The sequence below is a fragment of the Oncorhynchus mykiss genome, chromosome 10 (assembly GCF_013265735.2).
Source record: "Oncorhynchus mykiss isolate Arlee chromosome 10, USDA_OmykA_1.1, whole genome shotgun sequence".
Taxonomy (NCBI): Eukaryota; Metazoa; Chordata; class Actinopteri; order Salmoniformes; family Salmonidae; genus Oncorhynchus; species Oncorhynchus mykiss.
The window spans coordinates 35,234,400-35,261,148 of NC_048574.1; the positions used below are offsets into that span (position 1 = coordinate 35,234,400).

Here is a 26,749-nt window from a genome sequence, read left to right on the forward strand (position 1 = left end):
ATCACCCTATACCACTCTCTCTGTCTTTATCACCCTATACCACTCTCTCTGTCTTTATCACCCTATACCACTCTCTCTGTCTTTATCACCCTATACCACTCTCTCTGTCTTTATCACCCTATACCACTCTCTCTTTCTTTATCACACTATACCACTCTCTCTGTCTTTATCACCGTATACCACTCTCTCTGTCTTTATCACACTATACCACTCTCTCTGTCTTTATCACCGTATACCACTCTCTCTGTCTTTATCACACTATACCACTCTCTCTGTCTTTATCACCGTATACCACTCTCTCTGTCTTTATCACCGTATACCACTCTCTCTGTCTTTATCACACTATACCACTCTCTCTGTCTTTATCACCCTATACCACTCTCTCTGTCTTTATCACACTATACCACTCTCTCTGTCTTTATCACCCTATACCACTCTCTGTCTTTATCACCCTATACCACTCTCTCTGTCTTTATCACCCTATACCACTCTCTCTGTCTTTATCACACTATACCACTCTCTCTGTCTTTATCACCCTATACCACTCTCTGTCTTTATCACACTATACCACTCTCTCTGTCTTTATCACACTATACCACTCTCTCTGTCTTTATCACACTATACCACTCTCTCTGTCTTTATCACACTATACCACTCTCTCTGTCTTTATCACACTATACCACTCTCTCTGTCTTTATCACACTATACCACTCTCTCTGTCTTTCACACTATACCACTCTCTCTGTCTTTCTCACCCTATACCACTCTCTCTGTCTTTATCACCCTATACCACTCTCTCTGTCTTTATCACCCTATACCACTCTCTCTATCTTCATCACACTACAACACTCTCTCTGTCTTTATCACACTATACCACTCTGTCTGTATCACACTATACCACTCTCTGTCTTTATCACCCTCTCTGTCTTTATCACCCTATACCACTCTCTGTCTTTATCACCCTATACCACTCTCTCTCTGTCTTTATCACACTATACCACTCTCTCTGTCTTTATCACCCTATACCACTCTCTCTGTCTTTATCACCGTATACCACTCTCTCTGTCTTTATCACCGTATACCACTCTCTCTGTCTTTATCACACTATACCACTCTCTCTGTCTTTCACACTATACCACTCTCTCTGTCTTTATCACCGTATACCACTCTCTCTGTCTTTATCACACTATACCACTCTCTCTGTCTTTATCACCGTATACCACTCTCTCTGTCTTTATCACCGTATACCACTCTCTCTGTCTTTATCACACTATACCACTCTCTCTGTCTTTATCACCCTATACCACTCTCTCTGTCTTTATCACACTATACCACTCTCTCTGTCTTTATCACCCTATACCACTCTCTCTGTCTTTATCACACTATACCACTCTCTCTGTCTTTCACACTATACCACTCTCTGTCTTTATCACCGTATACCACTCTGTCTTTCTCACCCTATACCACTCTCTCTGTCTTTATCACACTATACCACTCTCTCTCTCTGTCTTTATCACACTATACCACTCTCTCTCTCTCTGTCTTTATCACACTATACCACTCTCTCTCTCTCTGTCTTTATCACACTATACCACTCTCTCTCTCTCTCTCTCTGTCTTTATCACACTATACCACTCGCTCTCTGTGTCTTTATCACACTATACCACTCTCTCTCTCCGTCCTTATCACACTATACCACTCTGTCTTTATCACACTATACCACTCTCTCTGTCTTTATCACACTATACCACTCTCTCTGTCTTTATCACACTATACCACTCTCTCTGTCTTTATCACACTATACCACTCTCTCTGTCTTTATCACCGTATACCACTCTCTCTGTCTTTCACACTATACCACTCTCTCTGTCTTTATCACCGTATACCACTCTCTCTGTCTTTCACACTATACCACTCTCTCTGTCTTTCTCACCCTATACCACTCTCTCTGTCTTTATCACCCTATACCACTCTCTCTGTCTTTATCACCCTATACCACTCTCTCTATCTTTATCACACTACAACACTCTCTCTGTCTTTATCACACTATACCACTCTGTCTGTATCACACTATACCACTCTCTCTGTCTTTATCACCCTCTCTGTCTTTATCACCCTATACCACTCTCTGTCTTTATCACCCTATACCACTCTCTCTCTGTCTTTATCACACTATACCACTCTCTCTGTCTTTATCACCCTATACCACTCTCTCTGTCTTTATCACCCTATACCACTCTCTCTCTGTCTTTATCACCCTATACCACTCTCTGTATTTATCACCCTATACAACTCTCTCTCTGTCTTTATCACACTATACCACTCTGTCTGTATCACACTATACCACTCTCTCTGTCTTTATCACCCTCTCTGTCTTTATCACCCTATACCACTCTCTGTCTTTATCACCCTATACCACTCTCTCTCTGTCTTTATCACACTATACCACTCTCTCTGTCTTTATCACCCTATACCACTCTCTCTGTCTTTATCACCCTATACCACTCTCTCTCTGTCTTTATCACCCTATACCACTCTCTGTATTTATCACCCTATACAACTCTCTCTGTCTTTATCACCCATAGTGGGAAAACAGGCTGCCTAAGTATGGTTCTCAATCAGAGACAACGATTGCCAGCTGCCTCTGATTGGGAACCATACCAGGCCAAACACATAGAACACAAAACATAGAATGCCCACCCCAACTCACGCCCTGACCAAACTAAAATACAGACATAAAAAAGGAACTAAGGTCAGGACGTGACAGTGTGCATAGGGTCATTGTCCTGTTGGAAGATTAACCTTTGCCCCAATCTGAGGTCCTGAGCGCTCTAGAGCAGGTTTTCATTAAGAATCTCTCTGTACTTTGCTCCGTTCATCTATCCCTCGATCCTGACTAGTCTCCTAGTCCCTGCCGCTGAAAAACATCCCCACAGCATAATGCTGCCACCACTATGCTTCACTGTAGGGATGGTGCCAGGTTTCCTCCAGACGTGATGCTTGGCATTCAGACCAAAGAATTCAATCTTGATTTTATCAGACCAGAGAATCTTGTTTTCATGGTCTGAGAGTCCTTTAGGTGTCTTATGGCAAACTCCAAGCAGGCTGTCATGTGCCTTTTACTGAGGAGTGGCTTCTTGGTCATCACCTTGACCAAGGCCCTTCTCCCCCGATTGCTCAGTTTGGCCAGGCGGCCAGCTCTAGGAAGAGTCTTGGTGGTTCCAAACATCTTCCATTTAAGAATGATGAAGGTCTTTGTGTTCTTGGGGACCTGCACACATTTTTGGTACCCTTCCCCAGATCTGTGCCTCAACACAGTCATGTAGGATCTCTATGGACAATTCCTTCCACCTCATGGCTTATTTTTTACTCTGACATGCACAGTCAACTATGGGACCTTATATAGACAGGTGTGTGCCTTTCCAAATCATGTCCAATCAATTGCATTTACCACAGGTGAACTCCAATCAAGTTGTAAAACATCTCAAGGCTAATGATCAATGGAAACAGGATGTACCTGAGCTCAATTTAAGTCTCATAGCAAAGGGTCTGAATACTTATGTAATTAAGGTATATATATATATATATATATATATATATATATATATATATATATATATATATATATATATATATATATATATATATATATATATATATATATATATATATATATATATATACATCCATTTTAGAATAAGACTATAACGTAACAATATGAGGGGTCTGAATACTTTCCGAATGCACTGTATATGTCCACACTTACCATAAATTAGATTTGGTAGCTACTAGCTTGTCTAACTTAATGACCTGGATTTGTCTTTCTTTGCAATTAGTTTATGTTTGTTTTTGATCGTTAGCATTTAGCCTCTAACAAAAAAAAAGTTAACGTCGGAGGTGTGGATGGGCATGAGTCTCGACAGACCTCAACATGTGATCTTTAACCAGAGATCACATTTGTTTCAAATACTGAAACTATCTGGTGGAATCTGATTTGTGGCTACCCGAATGGGCAAGTGACATTTTGTCCCGATTTGTATTTATTTATTATTGTCTTCAAGACATGTTGAATTGCTTTGACTCTAGTGTTCCATTTGTAGGCCTACATGCGCATTTGCGTAGGAAAAAAACAAAAACAAGTCAGGCATCACGCAGTTCTTCTCCATAAATTCCCTTTCCCCTCTGTGTCACACTCACTCAATTGCGTTCTACACACGTGTCCAGAGTGCACACACACACATTCAGTAAATGGCACATGACAGCCCGCCTGGAGTTTGCCAAATGGCACCTAAAGGATTCCGACCATGAGAAACATGATTCTCTGGTCTGATGAAACCAAGATTGAACTCTTTGGCCTGAATGCCAAGAGTCACGCCTGGAGGAAGCATGGTGGTGGCAGCATCATGCTGTGGGGATGTTTTTCATCAGCAGGGACTGGGAGACTAGTCAGGCTTGAGGGTCAGATGAACAGAGCCTCCCGGGTGGCGCAGTGGTCTAGGGTACTGCATCGCAGCGCTAGCTGTGCCACCAGAGACTCTGGGTTTGCGCCCAGGCTCTGTCGCAGCCGGCCGCGACCGGGAGGTCCGTGGGGCGACGCACAATTGGCCTAGCGTCGTCCGGGTTAGGGAGGGTTTGTCCGGTAGGGATATCCTTGTCTCATCGCGCACCAGCAACTCCTGTGGCAGGCCGGGCGCAGTGCACGGTGTTTCCTCCGACACATTGGTGCGGCTGGCTTCCGGGTTGGATGCGCGCTGTGTTAAGAAGCAGTGAGGCTTGGTTGGGTTGTGTTTCGGAGGACGCATGGCTTTCGACCTTCGTCTCTCTCGAGCCCGTACGGGAGTTGTAGCGATGAGACAAGATAGTAATTACTAACAAGGGGTCAAATTCAAAATTAATTAATTAAATAAATAAATAAATAAAAGATGAACAGAGCAAAGTACATAGAGATCCTTGATGAAACCCTGCTCCAGAGCACTCAGACTGGGGTGAAGGTTCACCTTCCAACAGGATAACGACCCTATGCACACAGCCAAGACAACGCAGGAGTGGCTTCGGGACAAGTCTCTGTATGTCCTTGAGTGGCCCAGCCAGAGCACAGACTTGAACCCGATCGAACATCTCTGGAGAGACCTGACAGAGCTTGAGAGGATCTTCAAAGAAGAATGGGAGAAACTCCCCAAATACAGCTGTGCCAAGCTTGTAGCATCATACCCAAGTTGATATTATGGTTTCAATAAATCAATCTTAAAATGGCACTTGTTTTTTTATTGACTGAATATATATGTATATGGGGCAATTTAGCAATTAGGATTTGTTATCTGTAATGGTTATGATAGATTAGGCATTGATGTGCACTTGTGTTCTAAAAATATATTATAATGTTTATTTGCACGAAATGGTTAAAACAATTCACAAAAAAATAATACACAATTTTTTTACACACCCACTTTCAGATAAAGTCAGGTGCCCGTGTGTGTGTGTGTCTTTGTGTGTGATTGAGTATGGCGGGTTGATAAGGGAATTTATATGTTTAAGGTAATGACTAAAGAATTCCACCCTGAAATGTAATTATTAAGATGATGTAACATATATAATGAATTAGAATGATAAACTTCAGTCTAATAAGGTTTGGTCGAGACAAGTAGAAATGTGTGTGTGTGTGACTAAGATACAGAGAACAATTAAACTGTGTATGACCTGACCTGGTTAGAACGTACGACAGGACAGGGAGACAAGATAGTAACTACTAACAATTGGATACCACGAAATTGGGGAGAAAAGGGGGTAAAAAACATTTTTGGAAGAAAAGAGCCATATGCCATTAGACTGCTAAATAGCTAACAGAATGTATTTAATTATATGCATACTCACAGGACTCCACACACTGACACTGACTCTACACACACGCACTCACATACAATCATCATTTATGCTGCTGCTACTTTGTTTATCCTATATCCTGATGCCTAGTCACCTTACCCTATACATATAGAGTGATATGGTATTGAGTGATATGGTATTGGAACTGACTTTGTACATAGTATGCTTACTTTCTCGTGTTCTTCTTATTTCTTATTTTTATTTCATGTGTGTTTGTTCTACCTTATGTTATGTTCAGCACTACATTGATATTGATTACTGCATTGTTCGGTTTGGAGAAAGAAATTCATTTCACTACACTTCTGCACTTGAAATTAAAAACTTTAATCTTGATATGCGCACAATTATTTTCATGAACATTTGAAATAGTTTCAGGTCGGGTGTTTATGACGTAGCGGTCATCGTTTCAAATCTCGCATGTTAGATACATTACCATATATTATTGCAGATCTTGGTTGTGCAGATAATCGTGCTGATCTTGACACTTAGCAGATATCATTTCTCTTATCAAAATAATTATTCACTGAAACAAAACCTGCATTGTAATATTGATTGCAACATAATAGCATGTAGTTGAAATCAATAGCACAAACCCACTACTTTTGCGTTTTGTATAGCCTTTTCGGGTTAATAACAGGCCTTATCAACGCTGAGGCTATTTGAAGTAGCAACTGGCCCTCAAATCTCGCTCTGCACCAGAAGACAGGTTAAAGTAACGAGTATTCAATCTAAAGAGGCCCACTGTAGTCTTTACAAAGTACAACAGAGAATAGTATTTTAAATGATGGTCAACGGCATATTAATTTAATTTAAAATACACTACATGACCAAAGGTATGTGGACACCTCATGGGCATTAATATGGAGTTGGTCCCCCCTTTGCTGCTATAACAGCCTCCACTCTTCTGGGAAGGCTTTCCACTAGATGTTGGAACATTGCTGCAGGGACTTGCTTCCATTCAGATTAGTGAGGTCGGGCACTAATGTTGGGCTCGCAGTCGGTGTTCCAATTCATCCCAAAGGTGTTCGATGGTGTTGAGGTCAGGGCTCTGTGCAGGCCAGTCAAGTTCTTCCACACCGATCTCAACAAACCATTTCTGTATGGACCTCGCATTGTGCACGGGGGAATTGTCATGCTGAAACAGGAAAGAGTCTTAGCCAAACTGTTGCCACAAAGTTGGGAACACAGAATTGTCTAGAATGTCATTGTATGCTGTAGCGTTAGGATTTCCCTTCACTGGAACTAGTGAAAATCTAGCCCGGACCATGAAAATCAGCCCCAGACAATATTCCTCCTCCACCAAACTTTACAGGTGTCACTATGCATTTGGGCAGGTAGCGTTCTCCTGGCATCCGCCAAACCCAGATTCATCTGCCAGATGGTGAAGAATGATTCATCACTCCAGAGAACGCGTTTCCACTGCTCCAGAGTCAAATGGTGGCGAGCTTTACACCACTCCAGCCGACAGTTCTTTTGCTGACGTTGCTTCCAGAGGCAGTTTGGAACTCAGTAGTGAGTGTTGCAACCGAGGACAGACAATTTCTACACTCTACGTGCCTCAGCACTCGGCGGTCCTGTTCTGCGGGCTTGTGTGGCGTACCACTTCACGACTTAGCCGTTGTTACTCCTAGACGTTTCTACTTCACAATAACAGCATTTACAGTTGACCGGGGGGGGGGGCTCTAGCAGGGTGCCACCTTGAAAGTCACTGAGCTTTCCAGTATGGGCCATTCTACTGCCAATGTTTGTCTATGGAGATTGAATAGCTGTGTGCTCGATTTTATATACCTGTCTGCAACGGGTGTGGCTGAAATAGCCAAATCCACTCATTTGAAGGGGTGTCCACATACTTTTGTATATATAGTGTAGTTCCACTGCTTCAACCCTTATGTCCCAACCTGGTCACAGAGCATTTCGGATTATTCTGTACATAAATGTACGTAGGCCGTCGTTGTAAATAAGAAATTGTTCTTAACTGATTTGCCTAGTTAAATAGAGGTTAAATAAAAAAATCTGATACACTCCATTTAATTTGTTTAATTTATTTCACCTTTATTTAACCAGGTAGGCCAGTTGAGAACAAGTTCTCATTTACAATTGCAACCTGGCCAAGATAAAGCAAAACAGTGCGACACCAACAACACAAAGTTAAACATGGGATTAACAAACATACAGGCAATAACACAATAGAAAAATATATATACAGTGTGTGCAAATGTAGTAAGATTAGGGAGGTAAGGCAATAAATAGGCCATAGTGGCAAAATAAATCAAATGTAGCATTAACATTGGAGTGATAGATGTGCAGAAGATGAATGTGAAAGTAGAGATACTGGGGTGCAAAGGAGCAACTAAATAAATAACAATATGGGGATGAGGTAGTTGGGTGGGCTATTTACAGATGGGCTGTGTCAATGATCGGTAAGCTGTTCTGACAGCCGATGCTTAACGTTAGTGAGGGAGATCTGACTCCAGCTTCAGTGATTTTTGCAATTCCTTGTAGTGGAATTGTAGAAACATGTTATGTTTCGTATGGCATGCATTCATTGGTGGATGTATGTGACAAATTTGCAAAATGTAAAACATGTTACAAATATTAAAAACGTATGATATGTTACAAATTCCAATTTGTTGTTGCTAATGTTAGGTAGGCTAGGGGTTAGTGTTAGAGGTTAAGCTTAGGGTTAAGGTTAGGAGTTAGGTTGAAGGATTAACTTTAGGGTTTGGGGAAGGGTTAGCTAAAAGGATTAAGGTTGGGGAAAGGGTTAGCTAACATGCTAAGAAGTTGCAAAGTAGCTCAAAAATAATAAGTAGTTGCAAAGTAGCTAAAATTGTGCAAGATGAGATTTGAACATGCAACCTTCAGGTTGCTAGATGTTTGCGTTATACGCCCACCCATCCACCCTTCAGTAACCTTTTGTCTTACGCAACCATACCAAATGTAACATATTATACTAATTTAAGTGTCCGGGATTTACCATTTACTATGTTTCGTCTAGTCTATGAAGTCAGGTTGTATGTCCAGACACATTGCGTATAAAACTCAGTGAAATTAATAAATACAAATAATAATGTAGGCAAAATTTCATGAGCTCACACAAGCTCAAACCACACATAATGGCACATCTGAGCTTCAGCACAGCCTTGCACTGGACAGCTGTCACGTTCTGACCTTAGTTCTTTTGTTATGTCTTTGTTTTAGTATGGTCATGGCGTGAGTTGGGTGGGTTGTCTATGTTCCTTTTTCTATGTTTTGGGATTTCTGTGTTTGGCCTGGTATGGTTCTCAATCAGAGGCAGCTGTCAATCGTTGTCCCTGATTGAAAACCATACTAATGTAGCCTGGTTTCACTTTTGAGTCGTCGGTGATTGTTTCCTGTTGTAATGTTTGTTTCACATTTCAGGACTGTTTCGGGTTTTCGTTTGTATCATTCACTTTGTTATTTTGTATTCAGTTTAATAAACTAAAATGGACACTTACCACGCTGCACATTGGTCCGACCTCTCTTACTCCTTGTCAGAAGAAGAGGAAAATCGTTACAACAGCAACCAATCTTATTAACTGATGCTCGGGTGAGGCAGAAGCTTTAAATTGCGCATTACAGGCTATGCTACAATCTGTTCACAAATTCTACATTTCCGCCTGGTCAAATTGACTACGCATTCCTAAGTGTACAATTAAAGGATGCTCATGACATCATTGTAAAGCCTATAGATAACGAGATGCTGCGGACCTGCTAATTTAAAAATTAAATAACTTTGACCATTTATTTCAAACTATGAAGCCGAAGTAGTAAAATTCTAACTAAATGCAGTAACTAAATGCAGTATCTGCATGCAGGCGGGTGTCCCGTGCCACTGTAAAAACAGACATGTTTGCTGGGTTGTTATCTAGCGTGAGTGGGAACATTATCATTGAGTTTTTCTTTACTTCTCCACTGCAGCGTATTTCTGGAGGCTAGGACTGGAACTATATCGTGCACATTATGGGTTGGATTACTTAGCAGCCAATGTCATGACTGGCTGACAAAGTAGCTAGCTAATATCGATGAGACAACTAAAATGAGGAGCGTTTGTCAATTGTCATGACTCGTGCATGTTTATGCATACCTAACTAGCTATATATAGCTTGTGGCAATTCAGAAACAGTGTGTCACTCTTCATCAGCATAAATAAAAACATATTGATGAGAAAACGACATCACCAATAACATGTGTTTTACGGTCGGGACTGACTGCGCGGTCTAAAGTGACTGATTAAACTGCAAGCTTTTGAGCATTTTGAACATGACAACTTTCAAGCAACCCAAATACTACAAGTTAGCTAGTTAGCTAATTTATCTAATTAGGAATTTGTTTCATAACCCAAATAAGGTTACACGCTAGCTTAATCTAGCCGGCATAATACTTTAACTTTTTGTCGATCTGTAATGCTAGTTATCTATGCCATACCAACCTGCCTACACTGTGTGAAATTGCGGGCTATACTTTGGGGTGCTGTAAGTAGTTTTTGATAAAGAAACTGATGTGTGTGACGTCGGATATCCACTAGTCACTGCTCAACTCCATCGTAAATCGTTGAGTTTAATCCGCTAGCCGCCCATCCAACCAGCTAGCGATGGGCACCTAGCTAGCGAAATACTTACACTACAGAAAATACTGTAATGAAACAACAGGGAGCAGGTCTCGAACCCTCGACCTTTGAGCTCGAGGTCCGGCGCGCTATCGACTGTGCCGCAAAAGCATGCTCGTACGGCAGTCGATTTCCGCACGAGTTTATAAACCCAGGCTCGTTACAATACATTATTCAAGTCCAAGTTGAATATTAGTAGCGCTGTAGTAAATTATCTATTATACAGACATTTCAAATCGCACGAATACTTTTTAAACCTACAAATATAGCATGTTAATTTCAAGCAAAACACATGTAATTGGATTTCCCGATGTTTTGAAGCTTTCTTTACCCTTCGTGGTTGTTGCTAAACTAAACAATGGGCTTCACGCCATTGATGACAGACAGACCTGTCTTCCTCCATGGTTTTAGAGGTAGAGGGGCCATATGTGCTGCATTGCTGCAGGCGACCATCACCAGGTCAACGAGTAGACTCACCCCAGCTGCTCGCTGTCCTGCCACAAAATTCCCGCGTACTGGGGTTCCATATGGTGTCCTTCCAAGTGCTCTTCTCGGCATCTTTTGCCATTTCTAGATGTTTTTATTACCGGGCTTTATAGCCTAATGTAGATAGTTGTTAGGGTGATATGTGAAGTATCTAGCTGTGAGGTAGGCCTACACTACAAAACTTGTTACAGAGTTGCTCTGGAAACAAACGGGTGCCAATTACTCAGATAGAAAGCAGAAAACCGCTATCAAGTGCACAAATGAAGAGCTGCTTTGCAAGAAGGATGACAATCTGGCAGCTCCGTGCTAGGGTATCTAATTACAGTTAATGTTGACACTACACTCGGTACAACCCCGGCATCTGCCGTTCTCGTCAGCATGCCGCAGAGCTTTGATGAGTGACGCTGAAATGTAGTGATACTGCAGTAAAGCGCTCTCTCTTCATCTCTCTCTCTCTTTACCAGTCTCTCTCTCGCTCATCGTCACTCAAACCTCACCCCTACCCATCCCTCTCTAACCAATCATATGGCCCCCTACAACCTGTGTTGTTCAGTTAACGTCAGAGGAAGGACTTGAGTGACAAGCATTCCAGCTAATTATAAGCACTGGAGATTCCAACTGCAGCCTGTGCATGTGTCTAAAGACAGTGGTGCCACAGAAATATATTCAATATTTGGTGGGATTGAATGAGAGTCTTGAACATAGCTCATAGTCACATCCATCTGAATGAAATGTCTCCCCCCTCAACATCCCCTTCCTGAAACCCACACGGTGAATAATGCAGATTCCCCCGAGGATGTGTTTATTATTTTGTGGTTAATTCCCCTGCAGTCCTCTAAACCTGGCCGTCACAAGGGAAGGAATGAAGAGGAAGGAGAGCCATATGGAGCTGACTCACACAATATCAATGTGATGCTTATTTGCACACAACTGGCAACTGGATGTCAATGATAACGTAGCTTACTGTAAAAGAGGCTAGCCAACAAGGAAAAGCAGGGTGATCTGATTATAGGCAGAGTCAGTATAAAGCCTGTCCAGATCTTTTGGGGAGTTGCCTTAGTTAAATTGATCCCTGCATTGCGTGGCAGTGGTGTCTGGGCACGGTCAAGTCTAAAGTCTGATGGATTACTCTGCAGTAGTCCCGGTGCCATATTATGACGTGGCCTGCTCTGCCGCTGGCATCCATCCGCGCGGGTGTGTGTGTGTGTGTGTGTGTGTGTGTGCGCGTGTGCGTGTACATACAGTATACTGCATTGATGAATCTCAGAGATTGGTAACTGGTACAGTTACTGGTACAAGCATTTCCCTACACCAGCAATAACATCTGCTAAATATGTGTATGTGACCAATGAAATTTGATTTGATGAGAATGGTGCCCTCACATGGAGATCTAAGACATTACAACACGTGTGTGTCTGGGCGGTGTCACCGGGTCCATGGCCTTGCAGCAGAATCCTGTTAGAGTGCATTCTGACTGTCTGCAATGGTTTAAACCAGAGACAATCTTCTACATTCACCACTACTTGTGTTACCAATGATAGCAGATATAAGACCTAAAACATAAGAAATGTGAAGATATAATGCAAAGCAAAGAGTTTGTTAGCACGCTTGTATGTCATGACATGAAACATAAACATGCAAAAATCCTGTTCATTATATAAAATGTATTTAATTACAATATCAATGCGAATATAGCACTACAGTGATTTCCAAGGTACACCGTATCTTACCATATCAATATAGAATGGCACTCATATATTGGCCACTGTTTTAGTCAACACACAAAGCTGACAGCTTCTGTAAACTAGTTAGTAAATGATGCATAAGTTATCAATTGTTGTGATGAATTAAAAACAATATGATAACTTGGTATATCTGAAATACAATTGGGCACACTTTTCAATGGATTTGGGATAGAACCCAAACTCTGACATGTTTTCAATGTAAGGAATCCCTGCATGCATTGCAGTTCCTTCTCGACCTCAAGATGGTCTTCATCATTGCTTGTTTGTTTTAAACTATAGTCACATGACTGATAATAACCTGGACCATCAAAACTGACTGGTGAAGGGGGCAAAAAGTGAAGCAGTGACTTAGTAACATTGGTGCAATGTCACCTCAACATTTTGGATACTTTTTCACAGGGTGGAACTGTAAATGTACAGGTTGGTGCGAACTATTAAAACAACAACATCAACCAGGAGACATTCAAGTGCCAGAATACAAGTACAGAGGGATTGACTCATCAAAGTACAAACTCCATCTCACATGGCTTTTTCAGTAAATAAAAACAAGTATGTAACAACCACAATAGTAGTCATGTTAGATATGGCCATGAATACTGAAATTGTATTTGTAATTTAATTAACAACAACAGTAGTAGTAGTAGTTCGAGATAGCAGCAAAGTATTTAAGAAAATGTCCAAACAATGTTCAAACTGAGTTGTTCAAACCTGTACATAAATACAATGTATGTAGAAAAGGGCATAAATACAACAACTGTATGTACTGCTTAAAGGGAATATTGCACAAATATGATACGACAATTGTGAGACATTGCCTTCGTCTTGAGGGCTTGTCATTTATTGGTGGAATCATACAGTAATGTGTGTGTAGACCAATTGCAACAGATAAAGTAACTAATTCTTTTTTTTAAACAATTGAACAAATGTACGTTTATACATTATATGCTACATTATATTTATTGATTACAAGTATGAAAGTGGAAACAATTGCTACATTTTCAATACAGTTGTACATATATTTACAGTAATATATAGGGGTTTTGTTTCTCGTAAGCCTATGCTATGTTTTTATGCAGGATCTTCCAGCATTCTGTTTGAGGTGTGTGTGTGATGATGTTACACAGCCCTATCAACTGCAGCTTCTTCTACTGTCTGTGTTGATAGGTGTGTCCGTGCTTTGTTTTCATCAGCAATATGCAACAGTGAGTCACATGACCAGTGGTGTTTTCTTTCACTGGTGATGTTTTTTTGTACAATTAATCTGTGTCCTTTTGTATTGCATTTGAGTTTACAGAATGTGCCATCTGTCATAATGTATTTTTAAATGATTCCCCCAGCAACACTTTCATATTTTTAAACAACTCCAATTTAACATTTCAGCAGGACTTTTCAAGTTATATGTAGTTATATAATGGCATCTTCAAGAATAATGTTAAAATCTCAAATGACCATCTCCTCACAATTTATTGATGTGGTTTTAAACAGTACTGTATGTCTGATCGATGACATGCAGGATATGACACGTTAACTGTGACTTTGAGTTCAAGTCTGAGATATGTTTTGGCCAGCTGACACACTTTAACATCGTTACTCCCACATTGGGAACATATTGCTATAAAATTGCAGAAACTTTGAGAAAGTCTGTATATTTACATTACAAATATGCAAACAGTCAGGTTGTATTTCCCTCTTCAATCATGATTACTTCATCTCCACAATAACAATCTACTTCTACCCAAACAACAAGGCAAACCAATCCATCTCATATGTACTCAACATCTTTCAATGTTTCTATAATAGTAAGAATCCCTTATCCCATCTTATTTTTATAAAAGGCTAGAGAGAAGTGTGTTTTAAATGTCTGTAACCAGGTTTCCATCCAAACTTTTTTTTGTGAGGAAAGTACAAAAAAAATGTAATGCCAGGCCTGATGGAAACAGAACATTTTTTGGTAAACTTTTCAAACGTCGACAAAACAAAATATGCTAGAGAAGGTGGGATCTTTTTGTGTCTGTAAAATTATTTATGCAAGAAATATAGGTGTAAATGCTATTATGCGCAAATATTAATATTATAACCATCATATCGAAGTAAATTTGAAGTCACGCGATGACATGTTGTGTGGTCATCTCACTAGGACTCGTCGGGAAAGGATGCAGTTCATAAGGCTACAGATTAAATAAATTACGATGAAGTTCACAGGGTGGTGAACGTGCAAGGTGATGAGCTTGATGCTACTTTCCAATAAATATTGATGGTTTTATTCGGGTGACATGATCATCGATGCTTGGCTGCCGTTTGACAAATGCACATAATCTTGCTCTTTTGTCCATGATAATCTTTCATCAATATCGGTGTGCACACTCGCTATAATAAAGCAACATGTTTTGTTCGAAAACCACCAGTAGACTTGAAAAAGTATTTTTTATGCAGTACAATTTAATAGCAACATTTATTTTTATGTGCACTAATTCATTACTCACAGCCTTTTATGTGCAGCAAGTTCATTTAATGGAAACACATCTCTGGTGGGAAAATGCACGTATTGTTTTTATGTGGATTTGAGAATATTTGCATGTAAATCTGTCGTCAATTGGATGGAAACCAAGTTTATGTCTATATGCTTGAACACAAGTGTGTATAAAATGTATCTTGCTGAGGATCAACCTTAAGTCTCATTCAAACTCTCCCTCCCAATGTCCATGACATTTGAGGGAGAGAGGTTTCATGTCAACCATGAGTTGATGTAAGCTGTACTTAAAGTAACTGTTCAGTGAAAATCTCACATCAAAAGTTCATATTCTGTTAACTCATACCAAATAATGTTGTTGACTTGTCCTATACTTGTATTTGTGGCCAAAGTATACATTGGAGAGAAAAAACTACTTAAACTTGTATCTCAGAGGTTTAAAAAATGCATGCTATTTCCTCCTATACTCCTGAGTGGCCTACTCACATTAATATTTTGAATCACCAGTATACGCCCACACCATTCTGTTGTTCTGGTACGCCCACACCATTCTGTTGTTCTGGTACGCCCACACCATTCTGTTGTTCTGGTACGCCCACACCATTCTGTTGTTCTGGTACACCCACACCATTCTGTTGTTCTGGTACGCCCACACCATTATGTTGTTCTGGTACGCCCACACCATTCTGTTGTTCTGGTACGCCCACACCATTCTGTTGTTCTGGTACGCCCACACCATTCTGTTGTTCTGGTACGCCCACACCATTCTGTTGTTCTGGTACGCCCACACCATTCTGTTGTTCTGGTACGCCCACACCATTCTGTTGTTCTGGTACGCCCACACCATTCTGTTGTTCTGGTACGCCCACACCATTCTGTTGTTCTGGTACGCCCACACCATTCTGTTGTTCTGGTACACCCACACCATTCTATTGTTCTGGTACGCCCACACCATTCTGTTGTTCTGGTACGCCCACACCATTCTGTTGTTCTGGTACGCCCACACCATTCTGTTGTTCTGGTACACCCACACCATTCTATTGTTCTGGTACACCCACACCATTCTGTTGTTCTGGTACGCCCACGCCATTCCAACACAGAAAAGCTCATTTTTAACATACTTAATTATAAAATGTTGGAAGGAAAACTATTTCACTCATAATGTAAGTAGTTATAGGTAATATTTCATAGTAATCTGGAAACACTGGACAGTTACTTTAATTTAGGGAAAATTAGGCCAAATGAATTGAACCAGTGTTGCTCTTATAGTATAAATACTTCCTCTTAGAGTATAAATACTCCCTCTTGGGGTATAAATACGCCCCCTTAGAGTATAAATACTCCCTCTTATAGTATAAATACTCCCCTTTTATTTTATATCAGCGAAGTTGAGTCGACTAGAGTTTAATAAACGAATAAAGAGTCAAGGAAAGGCTTTTAGAATACTACATTTAAAGGGTAAGAAATCACATTTAAAGTGTAAAATATCACACAGTACTGACTGATTGTATGTCTCTTCTTGGTTTCATGTTGTATTGGTATATCCCTCAACTGAATCTTCCCCATCTTTTTCCATCTCTACAAAGTCATACTTTAAATCACGTTTATATTTCAGTTGTTCATTATTTTTCTGGCCCACACACCTCTAAACATCTCAGTAACCTTGACGACCTTGTATCAGCTCCACATGAAGTGTGTCTTACCATGTGAGAGCACAAAACTCTCATCTTATTCTCATGCATATTCTCTCTCTTCTGTGGTCAGCGGTAATCACACTGTCACTCCTAAGAGAGAAAACAATCCTCCACCTTTTGTAGAAAGTGATTTCCACCATCTCTCTCCACTTGTAAACTTCTTGTGTCTCACAACAATTGTGCCCAATAGTTCTTATTTAGTACATAGTACTTGCCCCTATCTTTCTACTGTACCTCTCCTGCCCCACCCGCCCCCCTCAGATGGCAGTGTCCCACACCACAGCCTGGGGCCTCTGGCAGGGAGGTGTGCCTGTCTTACGGGGTTCAGGGGTCCGTCTCCAGCTGGGCAGGATAGGCATGCTGTCCTGCTTACACAGGCTCTTGTCTGGGCGCCGCTGGGCCTTGATCTCTTTGCATAGGCAGCGCTTCCTCTCGATGACCTCCAGCAGCTTACCATCCCTCTGGGTCTGGGCTGCGGATGCGGCGGCGCCCCCGGTGTTGGGAGGCTGTCCCTGGGCTAGCTGAGCCAGGTGCTGGAACTGCAGCTGGAGGTGGTGCTGCTGCTGCAGCTGCTGGAGCTGTTGCTGTAACTGCAGCTGCTGCTGATGGAGTTGGAGCTGCTGCTGCTGTCGAGACAGACTGGGACTGCAGGGTGTCTGGGAGGAGTGAGACAGCCCATGCAACTGGCCAGAGAGAGGCAGATAGGGAGAAAAAGGGGAGTTAAAGGAAGATGCATGATTTGGGTATTTTGTATCAGTACATTACCTTCAATTTAACCTGGGGTATGCATGAATACGGCATCCATGTTGTATCCCTGTAAACACTGAATCTTTGTTGTAGCACTGAATGCCTGAACAGCTTCTATCCCCAAGCCATAAGACTACTAAACAAGACTGCTAAATACCCGGACTACCTGCATTGACCCTCTTGCACTGACTCTATGCACACACACTGGACGCTACCCACACACTCACACATACTTACACTGACACTCCAACACACACATACACCCACACACAAATAACATGCGTACACATGCATACTAATGCCACACTCACACACACCCACACACTTTCACACTCACCACATACGCTGCTGCTACTGTCTATTATCTATCCTGTTGCCTAGTCACTTTACCTGTACCCATACAGTGGGGCAAAAAAGTATTTAGTCAGCCACCAATTGTGCAAGTTCTCCCACTTAAAACGATGAGAGAGGCCTGTAATTTTCATCATAGTTACACTTCAACTATGACAGACAAAATGAGAAAAAAAAATCCAGAAAGGTCAAATGTTTTGTATAAGTCTTCACAAGGTTTTCACACACTGTTGCTGGTATTTTGGCCCATTCCTCCATGCAGATCTCCTATAGAGCAGTGATGTTTTGGGGCTGTTGCTGGGCAACACAGACTTTCAACTCCCTCCAAAGATTTTGTATGGAGTTGAGATCTGGAGACTGGCTAGGCCACTCCAGGACCTTGAAATGCTTCTTACGAAGCCACTCCTTCGTTGCCCGGGCGGTGTGTTTGGGATCATTGTCATGCTGAAAGACCCAGCCACGTTTCATCTTCAATGCCCTTGCTGATGGAAGGGGGTTTTCACTCAAAATCTCACGATACATGGCCCCATTCATTCTTTCCTTTACATGGATCAGTTGTCCTGGTCCCTGTGCAGAAAAACAGCCCCAAAGCATGATGTTTCCACCCCCATGCTTCACAGTAGGTATGGTGTTCTTTGGATGCAACTCAGCATTCTTTGTCCTCCAAACACGACGAGTTGAGTTTTTACCAAAAAGTTATATTTTGGTTTCATCTGACCATATGACATTCTCCCAATCTTCTACTGGATCATCCAAATGCTCTCTAGCAAACTTCAGACGGGCCTGGACATGTACTGGCTTAAGCAGGGGGACACGTCTGGCACTGCAGGTTTTGAGTCCCTGGCGGCGTAGTTACTGATGGTAGGCTTTGTTACTTTGGTCCCAGCTCTCTGCAGGTCATCCACTAGGTCCCCCCGTGTGGTTCTGGGATTTTTTCTCACCGTTCTTGTGATCATTTTGACCCCACGGGGTGAGATCTTGCGTGGAGCCCCAGATCGAGGGAGATTATCAGTGGTCTTGTATGTCTTCCATTTCCTAATAATTGCTCCCACAGTTGATTTCTTCAAACCAATCTGCTTACCTATTGCAGATTCAGTCTTTCCAGCCTGGTGCAGGTCTACAATTTTGTTTCTGGCGTCTTTTGACAGCTCTTTGGACTTGGCCATAGTGGAGTTTGGAGTGTGACTGTTTGAGGTTGTGGACAGGTGTCTTTTATACTGATAACAAGTTCAAACAGGTGCCATTAATACAGGTAACGAGTGGAGGACAAAGGAGCCTCTTAAAGAAGCCTCTTACAGGTCTGTGAGAGCCAGAAATCTTGCTTGTTTGTAGGTGACCAAATACTTGTTTTCCACCATCATTTGCAAATAAATTCATTAAAAATCCTACAATGTGATTTTCTGGATTTTTTTTCTCATTTTGTCTGTCATAGTTGAAGTGTACCTATGATGAATATTACAGGCCTCTCTCATCTTTTTAAGTGGGAGAACTTGCACAATTGGTGGCTGACTAAATACTTTTTTGCCCCACTGTATGTACAGTTGAAGTTGGAAGTTTACATACACTTAGGTTGGAGTCATTAAAACTTGTTTTGCAACTACTCGACACATTTCTTGTTAACAAATTAAAGTTTTGGCAAGTCGGTTAGAACATCTACTTTGTGCATGACCCAAAGTAATTTTTTCAACAATTGTTTACAGACAGATTATTTCAATTATAATTCACTGTATCACAATTCCAGTGGGTCAGAAGTTTACATACACTAACTTGACTGTGCCTTCAAACAGCTTGGAAAATTCCAGAAAAAAAGATGTCATGGCTTTAGAAGCTTCTGATAGGCTAATTGACATAATTTGAGTCTATTGGAGGGGTAGCTGTGGATGTATTTCAAGGCCTACCTTCAAACTCAGTGCCTCTTTGCTTGACATCATGGGAAAATCAAAAGAAATCAGCCAAGACCTCAGAAAAAAATTGTAGACCTCCACAAGTCTGGTTCATCCTTGGGAGCAATTTCCAAATGCCTGAAGGTACCACGTTCATCTGTACAAACAATAGTACGCAAGTATAAACACCATGGGACCACGCAGCCGTCATACCGCTCAGGAAGGAGACGCGTTCTGTCTCTTAGAGATGAACGTACTTTGGAGCGATACGTGCAAATTAATCCCAGAACAACAGCAAAGGACCTTGTGAAGATGCTGGAAACAGGTACAAAAGTATCTATATCCACAGTAAAACGAGTCCTATATCGACATAACTTGAAAGGCCACTCAGCAAGGAAGAAGCCACTGCTCCAAAACCGCCATAAAAAAGCCAGACTACAGTTTGCAACTGCACATGAGGACAAAGATCGTACTTTTTGGAGAAATGTCCTCTGGTCTGATGAAACAAAAATAGAACTGTTTGACCATAATGACCATCGTTATGTTTGGAGGATAAAGGGGGAGGCGTGCTAGCCAAAGAACACCATCCCAACCGTGAAGCACGGGGGTGGCAGCATCATGTTGTGGGGGTGCTTTGCTGCAGGAGAGACTGGTGCACTTCACAAAATAGATGGCATCATGAGAAATGAAAATTATGTGGATATTTTGAAGCAACATCTCAAGACATCAGTCAGGAAGTTAAAGCTTGGTCGCAAATGGGTATTCCAAATGGACAATAACCCAAAGCATTCTTCCAAAGTTGTGGCAAAATGGCTTAAGGACAACAAAGTCAAGGTATTGGAGTGGTCATCCTCAAGCCTTGACCTCCCTCCTATAGACAATTTGTGGGCAGAACTGAAAAAGTGTGTGCGAGCAAGGAGGCCTACAAACCTGAGTCAGTTACACCAGCTCTGTCAGGAGGAATGGGCCAAAATTCACCCAATTTACTGTGGGAAGCTTGTGGAAGGCTACCTGAAATGTTTGACCCAAGTTAAACCATTTAAAGGCAATGATCCCAAATACTAATGGAGTGTATGTAAACTTCTGACCCACTGGGAATGGGATGAAAGAAATAAAAGCTGAAATAAATAATTTTCTCTACTATTATTCTGACATTTCACATTCTTAAAATAAAGTGGTGATCTTAACTGACCTAAGACAGGGAATTTTTACTAGGATCAGGAATTGTGAAAACTGAGTTTAAATGTATTTGGCTAAGGTGTATGTAAACTTCCAACTTCAACTGTATATACTGTAGTTACCTCATTCCCCTGCACATCGACTCGGTACTGGTACTCCTTGTATAGAGCCATGTTATATTTATTCGTTATTGTTATTCATTTTTCACTGTGTATTTATTCCTTGTGTCACTAATTACATTTTTTATTTTATCTTTAACTCTGCATTGTTGGAAAAGGACCCATAAATAAGCATTTCACTGTTAGTCTACACCTGTTTTTTTCTAAGCATGTGACAAATACAATTCCATTTTATTTGAGTATTGAAGACCAAGCTCAGCAACCACCACAGGGTCAATAATAATGTGTTGCACCATTTCCTGCCAATAGGGGGCAGTGTGACACCATCTTTGGGCCTGGGGCTCCCCGTGGTGTGCGAGGGAGGGTCAGGCAGCACACGCAGACAGTCTCTGCAGCACAGCACAGCACACTTGAACTGCGTCAGCATTTGAGATGCAGCCAAGTGACTGGGCAAAACGCAACACGATTGGACATCGGCTCACTGCTCCAAAACACTGTAGAGAAGCATACTCCTTACATCTCCGCATATGTCAGTTAGAGCATTGCTCTCTCCTGGACTTATTCTTTAAGGCTGCTGGCCACATCCTTATTCTGCTCACTGAACATATCTCCACACTATAAATAGCTCAGGAGGAGGGTTGTTGCTATCAGCACAGGGCATGATAAGAATGACCATATTCTTCAGAATAATTCCAATACTACTACTTGTACAAATTATAGTAATCACAGTAATACCAAAGATCATCGTTATTATAATAATAGGTATTATTCACCTGACTCAGTGCCTCTCGATGAGGCAGGCTGCTCTGCCTCTGAACGTCGCATCCACCCACCTGCCTCGCCCCAGAGGTGGATGATGAGCGGCCGAATCGACCCAGTTCTGGAACACAAAAATAACAAGCAATGTTCATACACCTGTCTATAGCCACAAATCAATAATGGTTATTGTGCTGGTCATGTTGCCAGGGAGAACAGCTGTGCATATAGAAGGCAGTGCATTCTTACATGTGTCTATGTACAACCGCTGGTACATGTGGGGGAGGTATTGTGTGCATAAGTATGTGTATATGTGTGTATATATAGCTCTGGTACTACACATGCTGCCACTGATGATCTTAACCCATAACACCATGATCATGTGACTGGGGATGGAAGAAATCCACCTAATAGGATCTTCAGAGGCATCTGCTGATGTTATCTCTTTTCTAAATAACTTTTTGTGTGCAAGTGAAATCCTTGACATACTTTAGAGCACTTTCCCTCAGAAAGATTCTGCTAGAAGGATTCTGTTCTAGGTGTCTAGGTGCTTACCTCCATTGCGATAGGCTGGGAAGGTTTGGCAGGGGAGAGGGAGACCCCCTCTAGGCAGGGCTCGGAACCCTAAGAACCCCTCCTCCATCCCGGCCAGGGACTCACTGTGGCCCAACCCCCTCCCTCCAGTGAAGCGTACTGGGATCCCAGAGTGGCCTCCTCCTCCTCCTCTTCCTCGATGCCCTGGGACCAGTTCCTCCTTGTCCACCCTCAGGAGGGCATCGGCACTACCATTCCATGCACGTCCTTCGTCCTCTGAGAGGGGAATGACAGAAGGGAATTGTTGAGTAAACATACAATGATTGTCTATTGACAGTATAGTAACAGATGACACTCAATTTACAGTCTAATAGTCTGATTATCCCTCAAAGGGATGAGAGGAACTTCTGATAAAAATACATATTTAATTTTAACCCATGATGCCCCCCCAGCACATGTTAACTTACTTTCTCTTGCTGTCTCTCGGCTGCCATGGCTGAAGGAGAGTTTCCTCTGCAAGGGCCAGTAGGACCCGTCGTCTCCAAAGCCACTGCTGTCCCAGGGCATGAACCCAGCCTTCCCCTGGACGGGCCCAGGCACCGTGCTGCTTTTGGAGGCCACATCACCGTGACCCTGGTGGTGCAAGGAGGGCAGATGAGACCCTCCTCGCAGGCTGTCGTACGCCGGGGGTCTCCGGAAGCCCACTGAGGGGTAGGTCCAGAGCAGGGGGCTGTCTGAGGAGGGGGGCTTGTAGGCAGGCAGGCCATGAGGGGTGTGGGAGCGTTGGAGGTGGGAACGAGAGTGAGGGCGAGAGTGAGAGGAGGTGGAGGAGGACTGGTTTGGGTTTGAACTGGTGCTGGTCTGGGATGAATGGCTGTTGGTGGTGGGAGTGCTCTCAGCCTGAGAGGAGGTAGAGTGGGACCCTGTTTCTCTGTCTCTGTCACGGTCTCGCTCTCTGTCTCTCTCCCTGTGTCTCTCTCTGTCACTGTCCCTGTCTCTGTCTCTGTGATTGTCCCTGTGACCGTCTCTTTCCCTCTCTCTGTCCCTCTCTCTGTCCCTGTCCCTGTCTCCTTTGTCTGACTTCAAGTAGAAGCTCACAGACTTGCCCTCCTTGCCAGAGCCCTGGGTCTGGGTCTGGGCAGTGGACTTGGAGGAGGTTTCTGAGCCATTCTTGTTGTTGGTGTTGGGGTTGGGCGAGTCTCCTCTATCTGGCTTGCGGTAGTGGTGGTAGTGTGAGGGGCGGTGGTGGGGGTGGTGGTGCTGGTGGGAGTAAGGGGAGGTGGACTTGGAGGAAGGGGGCAGCGGTGTGGAGTGGCTCCTGGCCCTTAGACCCGGTGCAGGGTCGAGCTGGCTGTCTCTGTCTCTGTCTCTGTCTTTGTCTTTGTCTCTGCTCTGCTTGTCTCTTTCCTTAGACTCCTTACAGCCTGACAGGAGCATGGGGAGATTGGAGGAGGGGGTGGTAGAGGCAGAGGAGGTGCTGGATGGCGTTGTCATACTGGAGGAGGTCTGGATGCTGATGGTTCCCAGTTTGGCAGCAACAGCTTTGTGTTGGACCCCGACCCCGCTGGAGGCAGCAGCAGGCTGGGGGAAGGCGAGCAGCGGAGGCCGGTGCTGCAGCAGGTTGGGGAAGGGGGCCGGGATCTTACTGGTGGACTCTGTCTCTGATTTGTTCCCCTGGAGGAGATAGGGAGTAGGGGCCCGTGGGGGTTGCGGGCTAGAGGAGAGTGGCTGGGGGACAGGGGTGGTGGATGTGGAGGAGGGGAGGGGCGAGGAGTGGGAAATGGACACTGTGGCTTTAGGTTTGGAACAGGAGGGGGAGGAGGAGGGGCGAGGTAGAGGGGCAGAGATGCCAGAGGAGTGGTGTTTGGAGGATTTGAGTCTCTCGTGTTTGAGAGGGATGCGTTTGTGTCCCTCTCTGTCCTCTGGCAACGGGTACTTCATCTCCTCATAGATGGCCTCGTTTTGGTCTGAGTCTGAGTCGGGTGTGGTGGCGACAGGAGTGACAGGGTGAGGGGTGGCAGTCTGGCTCTCCCTTGTGAACACCTGGCCCACCATCTCTATGTAGACAGGCTCATCATCCCCCTCCTCACCCTGGGGCTTACCCTCACCCCCCTGGAAAGGCAGGGGCGTGGCAGGAGGGGGCACGCGGGCCGGTGGGGGGTCGAACGAGAGCTGAGTGCTGGGACTTCGTTTGGGCTTCAGAGGCGGCACCTTCTTGGACATGTCCCCCGAGTCTGACTTCTTCATTGCTGGAGGGGAAAGAGACAGAGCAATGAACTAGAGATATTTCAATCATCACAACAGGGACAATAATAATAACCCGAATTTCCAAATTTCCCCACTTCACTGCCCTCATTACTGTTGCAGTAGCCTACCATTCTTCTTCTCTGAGTGTTTGGCCTGCGAGTGAGTGGGTAGGGGCGGTGGAGGGGTGTCCGGGAGGACGTGAGGTGCTCTGGGGTCTGAGGAGCTGAGGCGGGTGCTGGGGTGTCGTTTGGGTTTGGTAGGGGGGCAGCGCCCGCCGTGCTGTGACTGGGTGTCAGAGTAATCCTCCCCATTCTCCAGACCTGTGTCTCTAGCGCCCACGGCATGGCAGGACTGGGAGCGGGGGGCCATGGCAGAGGCACAGGAGTGAGGGGACAGATCCTGGGAGGCAGGCATGGTCATGAAGCCCATGCGGAAGTGGCGTCGGAAGGACGCCAGGTCACGGACCTTGCCCACCGTGGCTGAGGAGGGGTCTTTCTGGCTGGAGCTGGAGAACACAGGAAGCACAGCATTCCGTCATTCAGCAGTTAATCACGTCTCAGTCAAGGACCTTAATTTATTTCCCCATTGTGTTGCCCCTCCCCTTTTCTGCCTCGCTCCCGTTTTCTTTTTCTCTTCAGAAATGTTCTTTAAATAGCTTCAGTCCTGTACTCCTCTTCCTCTCCCTCTGTCTGTCACACACACACTGCTGCTCATACATGGATGGCACAGAGAGACTAGCTTCCCGTTGAAGAGTGAGTGATGAGAGATTGGGCGAGGCAGTGCAGCAGCTGTGCATGCCAGTATTGTGTGTAGGGGGGACTCTTCCGTCCTTCCATTTCCCTCCACATCTGCTCCCCTAGCTCACAAACACATTCAATTAGGAAATTACTTCCCCTAAAATCAAACTCCCCAAAATCTAGCAACTCCTCTCTGACTGTAATCTCCCTGTATGTACATCACTGTGTCACTGGGTATCTCTAACTAATTCTTTATCTGTTTTATTACGTTGTCTCTTCACTACACTCGTCATGACCTCTGCCAAGCATTTGATCTGTTTCCATGGCAACTGGCTTGCCTGTTTATTGGTTTAGTGGTTTGTCTTAAAAACCCATGAAATTTCACATGGTATTGCTTGCCAATGTACAGTACTAAACATACTGCAAACAAGCACACAAAGGAACTGCAATTTTTTGGGGCTATTTATTGCCTGGAAAAAAAGGTGTGGCAGTGCAGCATAAAAATTCAAACTGGAGTTTTCTTCAATTAAAATATATTGGAGTTGAATGTATAAAGTACTGTGCTGTTCCTTTGATTAAACAGAGTACTCCATTCTTATTTGCTCTCTAAAGCCAATTTTACTTTCAAAAACTTCATATGGATAATCCCTGAAGGTCTTTTGAAGGTCATCAAGACCACATCCAAACTACCATCATGCATGAACACCAAAGATTCAGAACATCTTTGGTTTCCTAACAGGTGAAACCAAAATCTATATCTCTACAATAAAGCTACTGATTGATTAAATTGGAGCAGAATCCATACAACAGTGTATATCTTGATGAGCAACAACATGGGATGGGGAGTTGCAGCTGACATGGTCCAAATCTGGAGTTATTGCATATGAAATATACAGTATAGGTCTGTAAATTAACCTTTATAAAGCTGACTCAGCTGTAACAACAGTGGCTGAAGTCATTAGAAAAACACTGTGCACAACAACTACCGTGAAAAGAGCTGAAATGATACCGCTACAACCATCTAGAAGGAAATGATTGGCTGTCTGGCACAGAACAGAAAGCCTCTACTGAGTGTCAGCTATGGCTCGTGTCCTTTTCAACCTGTTTCTCAGATTCTATTGATCCTGTTCCACCGTGGCGACGAGAGGAGAGGTAGCCATTGTAAGGAAGGAAAGAGGGGATGAATGGGTGGGATCTGACTTCCCTAGCAGGACCAGAGAAATGGTGCTGGAGGAATGGTGCTGGAGAAATGGTGCTGGAGGAATGGTGCTGAAGAAATGGTGCTGGAGGA

The 26,749-nt window shown here is 43.3% G+C and overlaps 2 protein-coding genes across 2 annotated transcripts in view; both read right to left on the reverse strand.

Moving 5' to 3' along the window:
* Window positions 1-11,461, reverse strand: part of LOC110533731 (sodium/potassium-transporting ATPase subunit beta-2) — a 34,044-nt gene extending 22,583 nt beyond the window's left edge. Inside the window, exon 1 of the mRNA XM_021618212.2 lies at window positions 10,988-11,461. Within this exon, the coding sequence (XP_021473887.2) occupies window positions 10,988-11,078 (91 nt within the window). The 5' untranslated portion in view covers window positions 11,079-11,461. The remainder of the gene's footprint in view (window positions 1-10,987) is intronic.
* A 4,794-nt stretch (window positions 11,462-16,255) lies between these two features.
* The window catches only part of LOC110533732 (neuronal tyrosine-phosphorylated phosphoinositide-3-kinase adapter 1), a 41,801-nt gene continuing 31,307 nt past the window's right edge, over window positions 16,256-26,749 (reverse strand). Inside the window, exons 3-7 of the mRNA XM_036990128.1 lie at window positions 24,850-25,226; window positions 22,942-24,723; window positions 22,496-22,750; window positions 21,958-22,064; window positions 16,256-17,588 (exon numbers count right to left, since the gene is read on the reverse strand). Of these exons, the coding sequence (XP_036846023.1) occupies window positions 17,163-17,588; window positions 21,958-22,064; window positions 22,496-22,750; window positions 22,942-24,723; window positions 24,850-25,226 (2,947 nt within the window). The 3' untranslated portion in view covers window positions 16,256-17,162. The remainder of the gene's footprint in view (window positions 17,589-21,957; window positions 22,065-22,495; window positions 22,751-22,941; window positions 24,724-24,849; window positions 25,227-26,749) is intronic.